The sequence below is a fragment of the Perognathus longimembris genome, chromosome 13 (assembly GCF_023159225.1).
Source record: "Perognathus longimembris pacificus isolate PPM17 chromosome 13, ASM2315922v1, whole genome shotgun sequence".
NCBI lineage: Eukaryota > Metazoa > Chordata > Mammalia > Rodentia > Heteromyidae > Perognathus > Perognathus longimembris.
Genome location: NC_063173.1, coordinates 56,911,821 through 56,930,121, shown reverse-complemented (window position 1 = coordinate 56,930,121; position 18,301 = coordinate 56,911,821). Strand labels below are relative to the sequence as shown.

The 18,301-nt window shown below is 44.5% G+C and overlaps 1 protein-coding gene and 1 pseudogene across 1 annotated transcript in view; both read left to right on the top strand.

Moving 5' to 3' along the window:
* Positions 1–3,122: 3,122 nt before the first annotated feature.
* The window catches only part of Atl3 (atlastin GTPase 3), a 49,008-nt gene continuing 33,829 nt past the window's right edge, over positions 3,123–18,301 (top strand). Inside the window, exon 1 of the mRNA XM_048360789.1 lies at positions 3,123–3,287. Coding sequence (XP_048216746.1) covers positions 3,242–3,287 — 46 coding nt within the window. The 5' untranslated portion in view covers positions 3,123–3,241. The remainder of the gene's footprint in view (positions 3,288–18,301) is intronic.
* LOC125361883 lies at positions 3,843–8,745 on the top strand (annotated as a pseudogene).

The window sequence follows — 18,301 nt, the reverse complement described above, 5'->3', positions numbered from 1 at the left end:
GTGTGGAGTGGAAAAGCTCGGGGATAGTGTCCAGGCCCTGAGTTCAAGCTCCAGGACACACACACACCCAAACACACACACACACCCCTCATAGAGAACTGTAGTGCAAGGAAGGAGAATGGAGAATGCTGGGCTGTGTAAGCAATTTCAAGTTCTTATACAGCAAATTGTAATTGTGTCAAGTCATTGGCATTTGGCCTTTCTTTTAGAGCGTGCCTTGGATTTGTGCAATTTCCCAATGCCTTCTACACGGTAATAACCACTTGCCCTGATGTTCATTCACTTATAGTTTCTTGTTGACTCAAGTTGGCCTAGATTTAATTTTTTTTGTTGTTGTTGGTCGTGGGTACTTGTACTGTGAGCCTGGGTGTTGTCCCTCAGCTCTTCAGCTCAAGGTTAGCACTGTACCACTTGAGCCACAGTGCCACTTCTGGTTTTCTGGTGGTTAATTGGGAATAAAAGTCTCATGGACTTTCCTGCCTGGGCTGGCTTTGAACCTCAATCCTCAGATCTCAGCCTCCTAAGTAGCTAGGATTATAGGCATGAGCCACTGGTGCCAGGCTTACATTTAATTTTTAAAAATGTATTTGCTAGGGCTGGGAATATGGCCTAGTGACAAGAGTGCTTGCCTCATATACATGAAGCCCTGGGTTCAATTCCCCAGTACCACATATATAGAAAATGGCCAGAAGTGGTGCTGTGGCTCAAGTGGCACAGTGCTAGCCTTGAGCAAAAAGAAGCCAGGGACAATGCTCAGGCCCTGAGTCCAAGCCCAGGACTGGCACACACACACACACACACACACACACACACACACACACACACAAAATGTATTTGCTGCTGGGTGCCAGTGGCTCACATCTGTAATCCTAGCTACTCAGTAGGCTGAGACTTGATGATAGTGGTCCTTGTGTGAATCTTTTGTCTCCAATAAACTATCTGAACCCAGAAGTGGTGCTGTGGCTCAAGTGGTAGAGTGCTAGCTTTGAGCACAAAGAGGCTTGGGGACAGTGCCCAGGCCCCAAGTTCAAGCCCACAACCACCACCACTACCACCATCACCACCAACCAAAAAAAAAAAAAAAAAAAAAAGAAAGAAAGAAAGAAAAAAGAAAGAAACATGCCGATCATAGGGCTTGAATTCCACTTCTGGCTTTTGTTGTTGTTGGTTAATTAAAGGTAAGAGCATCATGGACTTTCCTGCCTGTGCTGGCTTCAAGCTATTATCCTCAGATCTCAGCCTCCTGAATAACTAGGATTGCAGGCATGAGCCACCAATGCCCGGCAAACATTTAAAGGGAAGAGGGTTCCCTTGAAGAGTCTGAGGATAACCAGAAAGGAGGTAGGGTGGGGGGAAAACCAAAACAAGTTGTCTTTTTTTTTTTTTTGGCCAGTCCTGGGCCTTGGACTCAGGGCCTGAGCACTGTCCCTGGCTTCCTTTTGCTCAAGGCTAGCACTCTGCCACTTGAGCCACAGCACTACTTCTGGCCGTTTTCTGTATATGTGGTGCTGGGGAATCGAACCCAGGGCCTCATGTATACGAGGCAAGCTCTCTTGCCACTAGGCCATATCCCCAGCCCCCAAAACAGGTTGTCTTTAGATAGGATAAGGCAGAATTACTTTTATCTTTCTACCTCTGACCAATCACTCAGTAAGTAAAAGGGCTTGGCAGGAATGAAATTCTGGTTAGGCTATAATAGTTCAGGTAGAGGCAGAAGGAAGAAAGTAGAATCATTTGTTGAGTGAATGAGGTCTTAGTGATACAGTGTTGGCCCTGGGATGTTTTAGTTACATTAATTTCCACCAGGTATCCCCATCCCAACAAATCAAAATCAATATTTTTCTATAGTGGTGATAGTTTCCTTATCACGTATGAAGTGTCAGTAAAAGCATTTTCAGAGAACTTCATTTTGTACTTCTAAGCATGGTTCTAGATAAGCTTGAGGTTTACAAAAGATGTGTGTGTGTGTGTGTGTGTGTGTGTAGCTGGCTATATAATTCAGGCTGGCTTTGAACTTGCTATGTAGGTGTGTGTATACGTGTGTGTGGTGTAGTTGGCTGTATAATTCGGGCTGGCCTTGAACTCTCTGCTATGGAAGTTCTTTTTTTTTTTTTGGCCAGTCCTGGGGCTTGGACTCAGGGCCTGAGCACTGTCCCTGGCTTCTTTTTGCTCAAGGCTAGCACTCTGCCACTTGAGCCACAGCGCCACTTCTGGCCATTTTCTGTATATGTGGTGCTGGGGAATTGAACCCAGGGCCTTGTGTATACAAGGCAAGCACTCTTGCCACTAGGCCATATCCCCAGCCCTGGAAGTTATTTGTTATGTTTTTGTTGCCAGTGCTGGGGCTTGGACTCGGCCTGAGCACTGTCCCTGGCTTCTTTTTGCTCAAGGCTAGCACTCTACCTCTTGAGCCACAGTACCACTTCCAGCTTTTTTCTACATATGTGGTGCTGAGGAATGGAACCCAGAGCACTTTACGCTAGGCCATATTCCCAGTCCCGCTATGGAAGTTCTTAGCTATTATCAGGCTTGACAGGAGTTAGGAAAAGGACACAACGATGATAATGGTGCTAATGAAGTCAGGGCTGCCTGTCCTTGTGAAGTCAAAATCATCAAAAACGTTCACGTCATACAGGATTGAAGCCTCCCTCCTGTCGCCCATCTGTGATTTTAGCCAGCGTTGAGGAACAGGCCCTCGCAAGCGTGGTGGTTTGGGGGCTCACGGAGAGAGCCCCCAGGTCTCCGCCCGGGCCTGGTTTTTACGCTAGGCGCCGGGCGGAGTCCTCTGCAGAGGGCTCCGCCTTTCCCGCTCCCTTCCCCGCACGGCCTTCTGGGAGTTGTAGTTCAGTAGTCTGACCTCCCGGCCCATCCCATCCAGCTCCGCCCCCTCCCCGCCCCAGATGAGTGAGCAGAATGGGCAGCGGGCCGCGCCCTGAAAGCGCCGGACTACAATTCCCAGAGGACTGGAGCCTCCAGGACACCGCTACAGGTATCTTGCGCATGCGTACTCGCGCCGGTGCGGTGGCGGGATAGGGCCGCGTGCGTTTTCCCGCCCCGAGCCGCCTGTCTGGTCGCGTACACACGTCCCCTTTCTCCGGCGGTGGCAGCTCCACCAAGCTCCTCCTTCTCCCTAAGTTTCTTCCACAGCCCAGGCCCCGCCCGTGTCCCGCCTCCAGGGCCTGGCTCCCGCCCGCCTCAGCCCGCCCCTCTCTGCGCCCCTTTTGCTGAAGGCCGAGGCTCCATGTTGTCCCCTCAGCGACCTGTAGTGGCGGCCTCGAGAGGAGCAGGTGAGGCGTCCGCTCCCCCCCCTCCCCCCCGACCCGCTCCGTGGTCGCCCCCGACCGCTTCCCTGCTTCGGTTCCCCCGCCGCTCGCTGCTCTTGCTGGTCCTGGAGTCGGGACCGCGATGCGAGCTCGCTGGGGTCCCTCGCTCGCGAGCCGAGGCTGGGGGGCTCCTGGCGGGGCCCTCACGCCGGGGGAGGCCGCCCGCGCCCCGCGGGCCCGGCGGTCTCGGTGGGGAGCCCGGTGTCGCCGAGGTTCCGGCCCGCCGGGCTGCGCCCCGCGCGGGGCCGGCCGAGTCCTCGCCGCGAAGCCGGGCCGGAGGGGCTCGACTGGCGGGGAAGGATGCCGGGGCGGCCTGTGCCGGGGTGCCGGGGTGCCGGGGTGCCGGGGTGCGGGGGCCGCGTGAGGGCTGAAGTTTTGTTTTTATCTTGGAAAGTTCGTGTTCCGACCACGGTCGGAGGGGGAAAGCGCCGGCCGTGGCCGAGCTAAGAGCAAGTGCTCCGCGTAGCTCGGCACGGCACCGCGGTCCGTGTGGCTTCTGAGAGCCCAGCCGTGGCGGGAATGCTCGGCGAGGATCCGGCAGGGCCGGACCGCTCCCGCCTTCGTGCCCTCCTCGTCCGGTTCACGCCTAACGAACGAGGGCAGCGCCAGGACTCCCTGTTGGGAAATCCAGACGCCACACGGCGAATCCCGGCTCCAGAATCTGCCATGGAATCGCTTGGTGGAAAACTAACGGGCTGATGTTTGGAGAAGCAGACTTAAGCAAAACCTACGGGTTTCTAACCTTGTGTCAAGTATTTGACATTGCAAATTGCACTGAATATTGAAACTACCCTCCCCCCCCAATTTTTCATAGACACTAGCTCGGACTCCAGATATTCCTGTTGCTCTCTTCACACCTGTAAAGGAAACACTTGATTGGAAAAGTTTTAAAAATCTCTAGGCTTGTTATCTCCTGAAATCATAAAGTGAAAAAAAAAGTAGAGAATAGCTTAGATTTATGGGTACCCGCATTTATTATTATTATTATTACTATTTTTACTTTTCAGGAAGGCCTGTTTATTTTCTTTTGGGGTGCTGGAGCTTGAACCAGTGTCCTGCACTCATGAGCTCTATCATCAAGCACAAACCCCTTTTAAAAATTAGTTTTCAGGGCTGGGAATATGGCCTAGTAGTGCTGGTCTCGGATACATGAAGCTCTGGGTTCGATTCCTCAGCACCATATATATATATGTATATGTATATGTATATATATATATATATATATATATATATATATGTCCATCCAGAAGTGGTGCTGTGGCTCAAGTGATAGAGTGCTAGCCTTGAGCAAAAAGAAGCCCTGAGTTCAAGCCCCAGGACAGGCACACACACACAAAATAGTTTTAACCTGTGTGGGTGGTTCACACCTGCAATCCTAGCTATTCAGGAGGCTGAGATCTGAGGATCATGTTTCAAAGCCAATTAGGAAAGTTCCCGAGACTCTTATCTCTAATTAACGAGAAAGCTGGTTAGAGGAGCTGTTGCTCAAGTGGTAGAGTGTTAGCCTGGGGCAAAATAGCTCAGGGACCTAGCCCAGACCATGAGTTCAAGCTCCAGAAACGGCACAAAAAAATAATTTTTAGTTTAACATGCACATTTTTCTTCAGGGGAAGTAACATTTATTGAATAGGTTATATTAACACTACTTAAAAAGGAAATGATAGTGCTCAGTGTGGTAATTATTGCATGGCTGTAATCCCAGCACCCAGCCCTGGAGAGACTCAGGGAGGATCAAGAGTTAGAGGCCAGGGCTGGGGATATGGCCTAGTGGCAAGAGTGCCTGCCTCATATACATGAGCCCTGGGTTCGATTCCCCTGCACCACATATACAGAAAATGGCCAGAAGTGGCGCTGAGGCTCAAGTGGCAGAATGCTAGCCTTGAGCAAAAAGAAGCCAGGGACAGTGCTCAGGCCCTGAGTCCAAGCCGCAGGACTGGCCAAAAAAAAAAAAAAAAAAAAGAGTTAGAGGCCAGTCTGGACTACATAGAATGTTTTATCCTACCCCTTCTCCCAACCCTCCCAAATCAAACAACAAAAAAGAAACAAATGAAATAATAAGAGTTGTAAGAACAAGAAATACAAGTTCTCCACCTCCCCAGTCTCCTTAAAGTAGTCATAAGCAGATTGATCACACATTCTTTTTAATATTTTCATGAAATACCTTAAGGAATGCTAGATGTGTGTGAACTTTGTGAAGTGTATAAGAATTTACCTGTAATAACTTGCATGCCCATTAAACTTATTTATGGCCTTTGTTTCACATAGAGAAGGTATTCAAGTATCTCAGAAGTTTGTCTGAGTTTTAAAACACTTTCCTAGTTGTCTTTGAGATTGTTAGGGGCATACTAAGAAATAGAGAGGGAGAATTTGGGGAGAAATCATAAAGAAAACAAAAGCAATCAGTTGCCTGAGAGCTGTGACACATTAGAAGTGCCCAGAGGCTTTTATGTTTTTCTTTTCTTTTTGCTTCATTTATTTATTTTTGAGCTGGTACTGCTGTATAGCCAGGCTGGCTTATATCAGATGATCTTCTTGCCTCATCCTCCCAGGTACTGGCATTAGTAGTGTGAACCACCAGCCTGGTTCCCAGGAACTTTTTTTTTTTTCCTTTTGTCCAGTCCTGGGCCTTGGACTCAGGGCCTGAGCACTGTCCCTGGCTTCTTTTTGCTCAAGGCTAGCACTCTGCCACTTGAGCCATAACGCCATTTCTGGCCATTTTCTGTATGTGGTGCTGGGGAATTGAACCCAGGACCTCATGTATATGAGGTGAGCACTTTTGCCACTAGGCCATATCCCCAGCCTCCCAGGAACTTTTAAAAACCTGCCTGTGCTGGGGTCATCAAGTCTGCTTTAATTCCATTCAGAGACCAGGAAACAGTATGAAAAAAAATTTCCAGTAATTCTGCTTTGCTACTACCTATAATCAAATTTCCCTGTAGGTGGTTACTTACATTTGGATTGACTTGTTATGAGAAATATAATTTGCTAACTAGGTTGAGATGATGTTGCTCTTTACTAAAATTTCTAAAATTGTTATTATAAAAGTGATATACAGGGGGGTGTAGTTACATAAATCAGGTAATGAGTACATTTCTTTTTGGACAGCGTCACCCCTTCCCTTGCTGTCTCCCAGTTTTCCCCTCCTGTCCCCACTCACAAGCTGTATAGTACATTTTCAACATAGTGTCTAGTGAGTACCACTGTTATATATGTTTACCCTTGCTCCCTCCATTTCTGTGCTTCTCATCCCTCCTAAAGGTTATTGCTCTTTTGAGCAGATTTCTAAAATGCTTTTAATTCTCATGTATGTTGAGTGTGAGAACATGCTAGCTATATTCCACGGCTAAAGTGTTATAAATTAGGAGGAGGTAAGCTTTACTAGTATAGTGGGCAAATAAGCAAAGGAGTGGATTAAGTGTATTCATGCCTTGAAATGGTAAATCTAGTATTCCAATTAAGAAAACCCTGTTTAACTGAACATAGCTGACTAAAACTTAAGGTAACAACAGATTTTCCATGTTTAAGAAAGGGACAAGTAAAATTACTTTTGAGTTCATTTTATTAAAACTTTTTTTTAAAATTTAGGGTGGACTGCTTATAAGTTTTTGCCTTTTTTCATTTATTTTTTAATATATATTTTTTATTATCAAACTGAATTACAGAGAGGTTACAGTTTCATACATTAGGCATTGGATACAGTTCTTGTACTGTTTGTTACCTTGTCCCTCATTCCCCCCTCCCCCTTCCCTTATTTTTATTTATTTATTTATTTTTATTAATTGAACATAAATTTTTTTACAAGGTGTTGTGCAAAGAGGGTGCAGTTACATAGTAGGGCAGTGTGTACATTTCTTGTGATATCTTACACCCTGTTTTTCCATCCCTTGTCTAGGTCAGGTAGACACATATGCAATATACAATGTATCAAGCACATATACAGTGTTCACAGACTTGGTCTCTACTGTCTCTCCATCTCCCTTTGTTAACAGTCATATATCAGGGAGATCATGCCCCTTTGTTTTCTGTGTTCTAGGCTTGTCTCACTCAACATTATTTGTTCGAGTTCTGACCATTTCCCTGTGAATAACAATATTTCACCATTCCTAATCGCTATGTAGTATTCCATTGTGTATAAGTACCATATTTTTTGGATCCATTTGTCTGTGGATCCCCCTTCCCTTATTAAAACTTTTTTTTTTCTCAGCTAGGCAGCAGGTGGCTGGTGCCTGTAGTCCTAGCTACCCAGGAAGCTGAGATCTTGAGGGTCCTGGTTTGAAGTTAGACTGGGCAGAAAAGTTCTCAGGACTACATCCGTAACCAGCAAAAAGCAGGCTGAAGATGTAACTTCAGTGCCAGCCCTGAGTAAGAAAGCCAAGAAAGCATGAGACCCTGAGTTGAAACCCTGGTTCCTGAAAAGAAGCTTATTTTCCCCCTTATACCTTTTGTATTATTTGACATCATTTATATGTATGAAAAAATTTATTTGAAGTGTGTTTGTATGGGTCATGCTATATTGTCCAAGCTGACCTTGAACTTCTGGATTCAGATGAGCCTTCTCAGCATCTTGAGTAGCTGGGACTTCAGGAGCATATGCTACTTTCTGGAATGATCTTTAAGCTTGAGTCCATCCCTACATTATTCTGAATATTGAATACTGTTTGGTCATAGTTGATCTTCATAAATCTGTGAAGCACTACAAAATTCTCAGTCAACAGAAAAAATGTGGTTTTGTTCATCAGCATTTTGTGCTAAGGCACAAGATTTTCTTTCCTTTTTTTTTTTGCTAGTCCTGGGGCTTGAACCCAGAGCCTGGGCACTGCCACTGAGCTTCTTTTGCTCAAGGCTAGCGCTCTACCACTTGAGCCACAGCACCACTTCTGGCATTTTCTGTGTTATGTGATACTGAGGAATTGAACCCAGGGCTTCATGCATGTTAGACAGACAAGCACTCTAACACTAAGCCACATCCCCAGCCCCACAAGATTTTCTATGAGAGATAAATTGGAAAGAAATCTTCCTTGTAAAAGGAGGAGGAGCTGGAAACAGAAGGTGGGGGCAGACCATATTCCTCCTCTGCTTCTAGTTATAGAATCAGAAGGTCTGGAGCTCCTACCCCTCGGCCTCCTGCTGTAAACTGCTTGGTCTTCATGAGGTGCAGGAAGCTGTCTGGAGACTCTAGAAGGCTGCAAGCCACTTGTGGTAGTTGTAAATGAAAAGTTGATGAACAATCATTAACTGGAATTGGCAAAACAGCTATACAAAGAGGAACATCTCTTCTCTATCTGCAGCATGCTTCCAGGACTGTTAGAGTCAATGGATTTATCAGCACTGAGATATTATCCTCCTGGCCAGCCAGAAAAATTTTCTGCATTTTTGGATAAAGTAGTTGGATTACAAAAATAAACATTAAACTTTCAACACCTAAAAAAAAAAAGAAATCTTCCTCGTAATCCCTTTAATTAATTAGAATATACGGTTTTCCTTTGGTTAGTTGAATTTAACTAGTATTTTCAATGAACAGCCATATATATCTTATCTACTGGCATCTTTACTGCCTAAAGCCCAAATGGAATATATTAATACCTATTCCCCCTCCCCCAAATGAGTCATGACCAGTGTTGCCAGAGTTGGGAGAGGGCTTGGTATATTTATCCTGGAATGTGGTAAGTTTTCTTTGGCTTGCCTCGGGAATTTTAACGCCTTCCAGAAAAGACATGAAAGTGGCATGCCTCTGTTTTTGGGTATGTTGTTCTTGTTCTGTGGTATTTCTAAAGAGGAGTGGAAAACTCAGGTCATAACTTCACCACAAGTCATACAATTTGCTTCCTAAATATTTCTGTAACTGGTTGTTTTGCTTTTGAGATTTCTGTAGACAATAATGAGCATGAGGTGGGATTTACCCCATTGCTTTGTACCTATTGTTTTGTACCTATGTGATTTTAGAAATGGTTGGAAACATGGGATGTCATGACCTGTGGGGAACACTATTTAGGTATCTTGGTATCTAGTGGGAACAGGCCAGGGAGACAGTAAAATATCCTACAGGGAGGTAGTAAAATATCCTAGTTACTCCCTTCCCCACCCCTGGCAAGGAATTCTGTGGTCCTAAATGTCAGAATGGCAGCCAGTGTTTTGAAACCTTGATCCACACTGTTGAATTAATGAATGAATACTCTGGGTTTTCTTTTTGTTTGTTTGCAGTGCTGAGGATAGAGCCCAGTGGTCTACCATTGAGCTACATTTCCAGCTGTGAATTTCTGTAGGAACAATAATAACTACTTTCATCACTGTTTAGATGAGATGATCTTTTCAACTGTTTGAGGGGTATTTAAATATTTCCGTGTGTGTGTGTGTGTGTGTGTGTGTGTATGTATGTATGTATGTGTGTGTATGTTGTGCTGGGGTAGAGTCCAGGGCCTTGTGCATGTAGGAAAGTACTTTACTACTGAGCTACACCTTCAGCCCATCCCATAATGATTTTATAGTAGAACTTACTAGGGTTTATGTTCTTCTATAAGACAGAAAGGTCAACCATAATTAGATGTGCCATCCACTTTTATTCAGCAAGTGTAGGTAACTCCTTTTTCTTTTTTTTTTGGCCAGTCCTGGGCCTTGGACTCAGGGCCTGAGCACTGTCCTGGCTTCTTTTTGCCCAAGGTTAGCACTCTACCACTTGAACCATAGCGCCACTTCTGGCCGTTTTCTATGCATGTGGTGCTGGGGAATCAAACCCAGGGCTTCATCTATATAAGACAAGCACTCTTGCCACTAGGCCATATTCCCAGCCCCTTTAACTCCTTTTTCTGTTGTGGAGATTGACCCCAGGGCTTCATGCATCTTAAGTGTGTGCTCTACTGCTGGCTTGTTTGTTTAAGAACTATAATTCTAGTGAGAATCAGTGTTATAATATGCACATGGTCTCTAATTTTTCCCAGTAATTAATTTTATCTGTTAGTCATTCAATTTGGGTTGCTGCCATTTTATTTATTTGTTTTGTTTTTGTTGCCAGTCCTGGGGCGTGGACTCAGGGCCTGAACACTGTCCCTGGCTTCTTTTTGCTCAAGGCTAGCACTCTACCACTTGAGCCACAGCGCCACTTCTGGCTTTTTTTTTTTTCTATATATGTGGTGCTGAGGAATTGAACCCAGGGCTTCACGTATACAAGGCGAGCACTTTACCACTAGGCCATATTCCCAGCCATGCTAGTCTGTGAAATGAAATTACTATGAAACCTGTTGGTTAGTCTGGATTAAGATGTATTATGTCAAAAGTAAAAGATGAATCAAGTAATTAAGAGAAAGTTCGTAGTTTCCACATAAGCTGTTAGCTTGCTTTGTAATTATCCAAAGATTCTAACATTTTCTTTTCTTTTTTTGCCAGTCCTGGGACTTGCACTTAGGGCCTGGGTACTGTCCCTGAGCTTCTTTTGCTCAAGGCTAGTGCTCTACCACTTGAACCACTTCCAGCTTTTTCTTTTTATATGTTACTGAGGAATTGAACCCAGGGCTTCAGGCATGTTGGGCAAGCACTCTACCACTAGGTCTCAATCCTAGCCCCAATTGTAACATTTTCTAAATTCATGAAATGACGGTTGGCGTAGTATTGCACGAACTATTTACAGTAATGATTAGAATTAGCAATGTAGTATTTCTACTTTTTTTTTTTTTGCCAGTCCTAGAGCTTGGACTCAGGGCCTGAGCACTGTCCCTGGCTTCTTTTTGCTCAAGGCTAGCACTCTGCCACTTGAGCCATAGTGCCACTTCTGGCTGTTTTCTATATATGTGGTGCTTCATGTATACAAGGCAAGCAGTCTTGCCACTAGGCCATATTCCCAGCTCATATTTCTACCTTTTTTATTCCCTATGGTTGTGGCCTAGGTGCTGTCCCTGAGCTCTTTTGCCCAAGGCTAGCACTTTACCTCTTGAGTCACAACTCCACTTCTGGTTTTTCTGATGGTTAACTGGAGATAAGAATCTTGTGGACTTTCCTACCTGGGCTGGCTTTGATCCTCGATCCTCAGATCTCAGCCTCCTAAGTAGCTAGGATTATAGGTGTGAGTCACCAGTGCCTGGCTTCCACTTTTTTTTTTTTTTGGTAAGCCATATACTTAGTGGTTATTTTTTGGTGTTGCTAAAGAAGCTTGAACTCTGGGCCTCTGTGTTTCACTCAGTTTTCTTGCTCACTACTGGCACTCTACCACTTGAGCTATGCCTCCAGACTGGCATTTTATTGGTTATTTTAGACTTCTAGCCATAGTCTGTCAGATCTTAACCTCCCAAATAGGATTATAGTAAAGCATACATTTTAAGGTTTACTTTAGTGCATATGGATGCTGCCAAATTTTTGTATATTTGCAAAAATGTCACATCTGTTATTCATGTAAGTGCAGGTAATATAGCACTAACTTTTCTCAATCTGCATTTGCAGATCTGGGAAAATAATTACATCCCTAAAGAAAAAGTCTTGTGAGGTTGCTGTTTAAAGGTACTATCCCTGGAGATTAGGTAAAACGTTCAGACGTTAAGATTTCTGATAGCTGGGGACTGGTGGCTTTGCCAGAAACAGGAACTTATATTGTGGAAGGAAGAAATGATAAGACTGGGCAGATTATTGCATATAAGAAAATAGAAATGAGCTGGGCACTAGTGGCTCACATCTATAATCTTACTCAGGAGTTTAACATCCTAGGATCATAGTTTAAATGGACAGGAAAGTCCATGAGACTTATCTCCAATGAAACACCAAAAATGCCGAAGGTGGCACTATGGCTCACATGGTAGAGCACTAGTTTTGAGCAAAAAAGCTTCAAGGACAGTGACCAGCCTCTGAATTCAAGTCCCAGGATCAGTACCAAGAAAAAAAAAAATAGAAGAAGCAGAGGAACTGGGAAAATGAAGTATTGAAAGGTTTGAGAGCAGTAACTGACAGCATATCTTTTGATAATTCTAAACAGACTTGTGAATGTTAAATGCTTGACTCATTTTACTGAAGACTGAACATGCCCAGGATCACATAGGCTGTTAGTGGTAGAACTGGTATAGGAACTTGTCTCCTGACTTCAGGTTCTTATATTTCCAAATATCCTTGGGAGTGAGGTGGGTGGAACATCTGGGTGAATCTTCTCTTTTGTCAGTTATACATTTGAACTGAATGCAGGTTAAAGAACTAATGAAGTTGTATCATCAAAATAGAAGTATGAGCCAGTGCTGTTGATTTATGCCCATACAGTAATCCTAGCTACTTATGATGTTGAAGTCTGAGGATTGCAGTTCAAAGCCAGCCCAGGTAGGAAAGTCCATGAGACTCTTATCTCTGACCATCAAAAAACTGAAAGTGGAGCTGTGGCTCAAGTGATAGAGTGCTAGCCTTGAGTAAAAAAGCTTAGGGGACAGTGCTCAGGCTCATCAATCAAGCCCCAGGACTATCACACACACAAAAAAGGTAGAGTTGCGGTGATAAGAATTAAGAGCTCATTAAGGGGCTGGGGATATAGCCTAGTGGCAAGAGCGCCTGCCTCGGATACACGAGGCCCTAGGTTCGATTCCCCAGCACCACATATACAGAAAACGGCCAGAAGCGGTGCTGTGGCTCAAGTGGCAGAGTGCTATCCTTGAGCGGGAAGAAGCCAGGGACAGTGCTCAGGCCCTGAGTCCAAGGCCCAGGACTGGCCAAAAAAAAAAAAAAAAAAAAAAAAAGAGCTCATTAAGGGTGTGAATAAGAATTGGAAGAGACTGGAGCACAGCGACAGTGTATTCCCACCCACTGGAGGCTGAAGAAGAAAAATCTAGGGCTAGGAGGCTGGGAGCGAGCTAGGATGTGTATGATTTTCTTAAATCCACAGGTTTTAGATTGCTGGGTTTTTTGTTTGTTGGTTTTTTTTTTTTTTTTTGGCTTCTGGGCAGTACTAGGATTTGAACTCAGGCTCTTGTGCTTGCTAGGCAAGTTACTTTACTGCTGGAGCCAAGTCTTGTGTGTGTGAATCCTGGAGCTTGAATTCAGAGCCTGAGCACTGTCCCTGACCACCTTTGCTCAAGGCTAGCACTCTACCACTTGAGACACAGCTCCATTCATTTCTGGCTTTTTGGTGGTTAATTGAAGCTAAGAGTCTCACAGGCTTAACTGTCTTGTGTTGGCTTCAAACTGGGATCCTCAGATCTCAGCCTCCACCAGCACCCAGAATCTTTAGCTTCCCCTCCCCCCCTTTGGCTTTTTTTTTTACTTCATTTTTTCTTAGGGCATCTCATACTTTTTATACAGGCCAGCCTCAACTATGAACCACTTCCCCTATGCCTCCTGAATAACTAGGATTACAGACATATTATTTATTTGAGATGGGTATCTTGCTAATCTTTTGCCTGGGCTGGCCTTAGACCTCAGTCCTCTATCTCTGACTCCTAAGAAGCTGGGATTAAAGGCCTATACCATGCACCTGGTAGATAGGTTGGTTGATCTACCTACCTACCTACCTACCTACCTGCCTGCCTATCTACTTACTTACTGTCCTACTCACATATCTTCCTATCTATATAATCGCTCATTCTGTAGCCAAGGTTGGCCTTGAACTGTGTTTTCTGCCTTTCCCCCACTGCTGGGATTTCAAAGTTATAGATATATGCAGGTTTAGAAGTAGGTGGCAATTTGTGTTTTGTCACAGAGAGGCAGTTTTGTCACAGAGGCAGAGTTAAATAAGAATTGAGATAGCCGCTAGCTTTGGTAAAAGAGGTCAGTGGTAAGTAGAGAATTTCAACAGAGAGACTAAGTGGAAAGCCAACTTTTGAGCTGTGAAGGGAATGGGTAGGTAACAAATGGACGAAGACATACCTTGCAAGGAGTTTAGCAATGAATGAGTGGGAGGAAGAAGGGAAGAAACTGATTTTTATTGAGGTGCTTTGTATTGGCTTATGTTCACAATACTAGGAACCATTTTTATATGTTAGATACTGTGGCTGAAGATGACATATTCTCTGATTCCAGACTGAGAAGTCTGGTTGGTAAATCCTAATTACAATAGGATAGTTATGATGACAGCTAATAGCATGTACAAGGTCTCAGTGGAAAAAAGCATGTGGAAGGAGAGACTTCCTAGAATATGTCATATATTATGCTTTGACATGGGTCTTAAATTTGTAAGTAGAGATGAAAGTTCTCTAGAGTCCCATTGTGACTAATTTGAAAATTGATTAATCCACAATTTTTTATTTTTTACTTAATGAGGGCCTTGTTCTGGAAACATGGAGGATATATCATTGAATAAAAAATGACAACAATTCCTGACCTTTTAAACTTTACATTTGGAGGGGAGAAAGACAGGCTTTAGGCCCAAGTCCCTCAGCTAAACACAATCTGTCCTCTCTCTTTCTCTCTTGGTGTCAGTCCTGGAGCTTGAACTCAGGGTGTGGGTGCTGTCCTTGAGCTTTTTTGCTCAAGGCTGGCACTCTATCACTTGAGCCACAGCTCTACTTCTAACTCCTTTTTTCCCCCCTGTAGGTTTCAACTTTTCTTGAAGTTCATTGTGCATAACTACATACATTGTTATCACTTATTTCATCTTTACTGTAGTTCACTTAACCTTATCTTCCAGACCTATTAGGCCTATTATCCTGCATCCTTAGGGTTACAGATTTCAACTGTATTATAGTACACATCAACCACTTTTCTTTTTTCTTTTTTTTTGGCCAGTCCTGGTGTTTGAGCTCAGGGCCTGAGCACTGTTCCTGCCTTCCTTTTTGCTCAAGGCCAGCACTCTATTTGAGCCACAGCGCCATGAAGCCCAGGGCTTCATGCATGCTAGGCAAGCACTCTACTGCTAGGCCACATTCCCAGTCCCTCTTTTTTTTTTTTTTTAAACTTCATTGGTGTTAGTACTGGGGTTTGAACTCAGGACTCAGGTAGGCATTTTTGCTCACAGCTAGTAGTCTACCACTTCAGCCATGCCTTAAGTCCAAACCATACACTTGTTTTATGGTCATTTATTTTGTGCCTCCTGGATCTTATTACATTTATATTTCTGAATGCAAACTATAATTGTAATAGCAAAATGCATAAGATTAAGAGTTCTAGTGTAAGCTGGGTGCCAGTGGCTCACACCTGTAATGCTAGCTACTCGGGAGGCTGAGATCTGAGGATCATGGCTTGAAGCCAACTAGAGCAGGAAACTGTAAGACTCTTATCTCCAACAAGCTACTCAAAAATGCTAGCGTCTAGGACTAGCCCCCCCCAAATAACATATATATATGTGTATATATATATATATATATATATATAATAAACTTAACAGTAAAGACTTGGGAGATTTGTGTGGTTACCAGTTTGGCTGTATTTGATTATTTTTGTTTTGTTTTTGTTGCCAGTCCTGGGGCGTGGACTCAGGGCCTGAGTGAGCACTGTCCCTGGCTTCTTTTTGCTCAAGGCTAGCACTCTACCTCTTGAGCCACAGCACCACTTCCGTTTTTTTTTCTTTTTTGGCCAGTCCTGGGCCTTGAACTCAGGGCCTGAGCACTGTCCCTGGCTTCTTTTTGCTCAAGGCTAGCACTCTGCCACTTGAGCCACAGCGCCCACTCTGGCCATTTTCTATATATGTGGTGCTGGGGAATCGAACCCAGGGCCTCATGTATATGAGGCAGGCACTCTTGCCACTAGGTCATATCCCCAGCCCCCGGTTTTTTTTCTATATATGTGGTGCTGAGGAATTGAACCCAGGGCTTCGTGTATATGAGGCAAGCACTTTACCACTAGGCCATATTCCCAGCCCAGTTTGGCTGTATTTGAAAAAGCTTCCACATAAGTGATTTAAGCAAACAGACATTACTTTTTTTTTTCCCTTTCCTTTGTGTGTGTGGAACCGGGGGCTTGAACTCAGGGTGTTGGTGCTGTCCCAGGCTAGTGTTTACCACTGGAGCCACAGCTCCACTTTCAGCTTTTTGGAAGTTTAGTAGAGATAAGAGTTTCACCAGCTTTCCTGCCTGTGCTGGCTTTGAACTGTGATCCTCAGATTTCAGCCTCCTAAGTGGCTAGGATTGCTGGCGTGATCCACCAGCACCTGGTATAGGCAGACATTTTTCATTTACATAAAAGTGAACTAGTATGGCAGGTCTGCTACAGGAAACTCCACACCCTGCCTTTTTTGTGGCTTTAGGATTCTAGGGTGTGGCCCTCATGTTCCTGAAGCAGAGTGACTCACTCTCACTTCTACATGCAGCCAGCAGGAAAGGGAAACATGCCTGTTCTGAAAGTTGCCTGTGTCTTTTCAAATCATTGATGTTGGTCAGAACTTAGTCACATGATTATTCTCCAGTTATAAGATTGTGTTGGAAGCCAGCCACTGGTGGCTCATGCCTATAATCCTAGCAAAGCAGGTGGCTGAGATCTGAGAATTGAGGTTTGAAGCCTGCCCAGGTAGGAAAGTCAGTGAGACTCTTAACTTTAATTAACCACCCAAATCTGTGGCTGAAGTGGTAGAGCACGAGCCTTTAGCAAGCAAGCCCAGGGACAGCACCCAGGCTTCAAGTTCAAGCTCTAGGGTTGACACCAAAAAATAAAAAAGATTAGGTGGTTAGTATGCCCAACTAGCTGGGCCCTGGTGGCTCATGTAATCCTAGCTACTCAGGTTGAAACCTGAAGATCATGGTTCAAAGCCAGCCTGGGCAGTAGGAGACTTATTTCCAACTAACCACTAGAAAGCTGGAAGCGGTACTACAGCTCAAAGTGGTAGAGCACTAACCTTGAGTAAAAAGGTTCAGTGACAGATCCTAGGCCCTAAGTTCAAGACCCATGACCACCACCATTACCAACAACAAAAAGCCCAATCAGAAACCTATTATATAATAGGGAGAAATGAATATTGGAGAATTGTCAGCTATCTCACAGAAGTTTGATTTGTATTTCTTTAAGTACTGCACAGTATTTAATCCTGTGGTTTTTTTTTTTTTTTTTGCCAGTCCTGGGGCATGGACTCAGGGCCTGAGCACTATCCCTAGTTTCTTTTTGCTCAAGGCTAGCACTCTGCCACTTGAGCCACAGCACCCCTTCTGGCCATTTTCTGTTTATGTGGTGTTGGGGAATTGAACCCAGGGCCTCATGTATACAAGGCAAGCACTCTTGCCACTAGGCCATATCCCCAGCCTGTGGGTTGTTTTTTTTTTGGCCAGTCCTGGGCCTTGGACTCAGGGCCTGAGCACTGTCCCTGGCTTCTTCCCGCTCAAGGCTAGCACTCTGCCACTTGAGCCACAGCGCCGCTTCTGGCCGTTTTCTGTATATGTGGTGCTGGGGAATCGAACCTAGGGCCTCGTGTATCCGAGGCAGGCACTCTTGCCACTAGGCTATATCCCCAGCCCTGTTTTTTTTTTTTGTTGTTTGTTTCTTTTTGCCAGCCCTGGGGCTTGGAACTCAGAGCCTGAGCACTGTCCCTGGCTTCTCTTTGCTCAAAGCTAGCACTCTACCACTTGAGCAACAGCGCCTCTTCTGGCTTTTTCTATATATGTAGTGCTGAGGAATCAACCCAGGGCTTCATGTATGCGAGGCAAGCACTCTGCCACTAGGCCCTATTCCTAGCCCCCTAATCCTGTGGTTTATAACTATAAAATCTCAAAATTTTTTCAGATCATCATCATCATCATCATCATCATCAACATCATCATTATCATCTTTTTTGGTGCTTGAGATGGAAGCCACAGCCTTGTGCATAGTAGGCAAGTGCCAGTGAACTATATAAATCCCAGCCCAATTTTTTTCTCATTAGTTCTTCTTTATGTAGAATTAAAGGACTTTAAGTTTTGAATTTTACCTGTGTCTGGACAATAAGAACCCTAAGAAGTAGCTGAGTGTAACCTGGTGCTGGAGGCTCATACCTGTAACCCTAGTTTTTTAGGAAGCTGAGGTCTGAGGTTCTTGGTTCTAAGCCAGCCCAGAGAGGAAAGTCCTTCAGGCTCTTATCTCCAATTAGCTACCATAAAACTTGAAATGGAGGCCCAAGAGGTAGA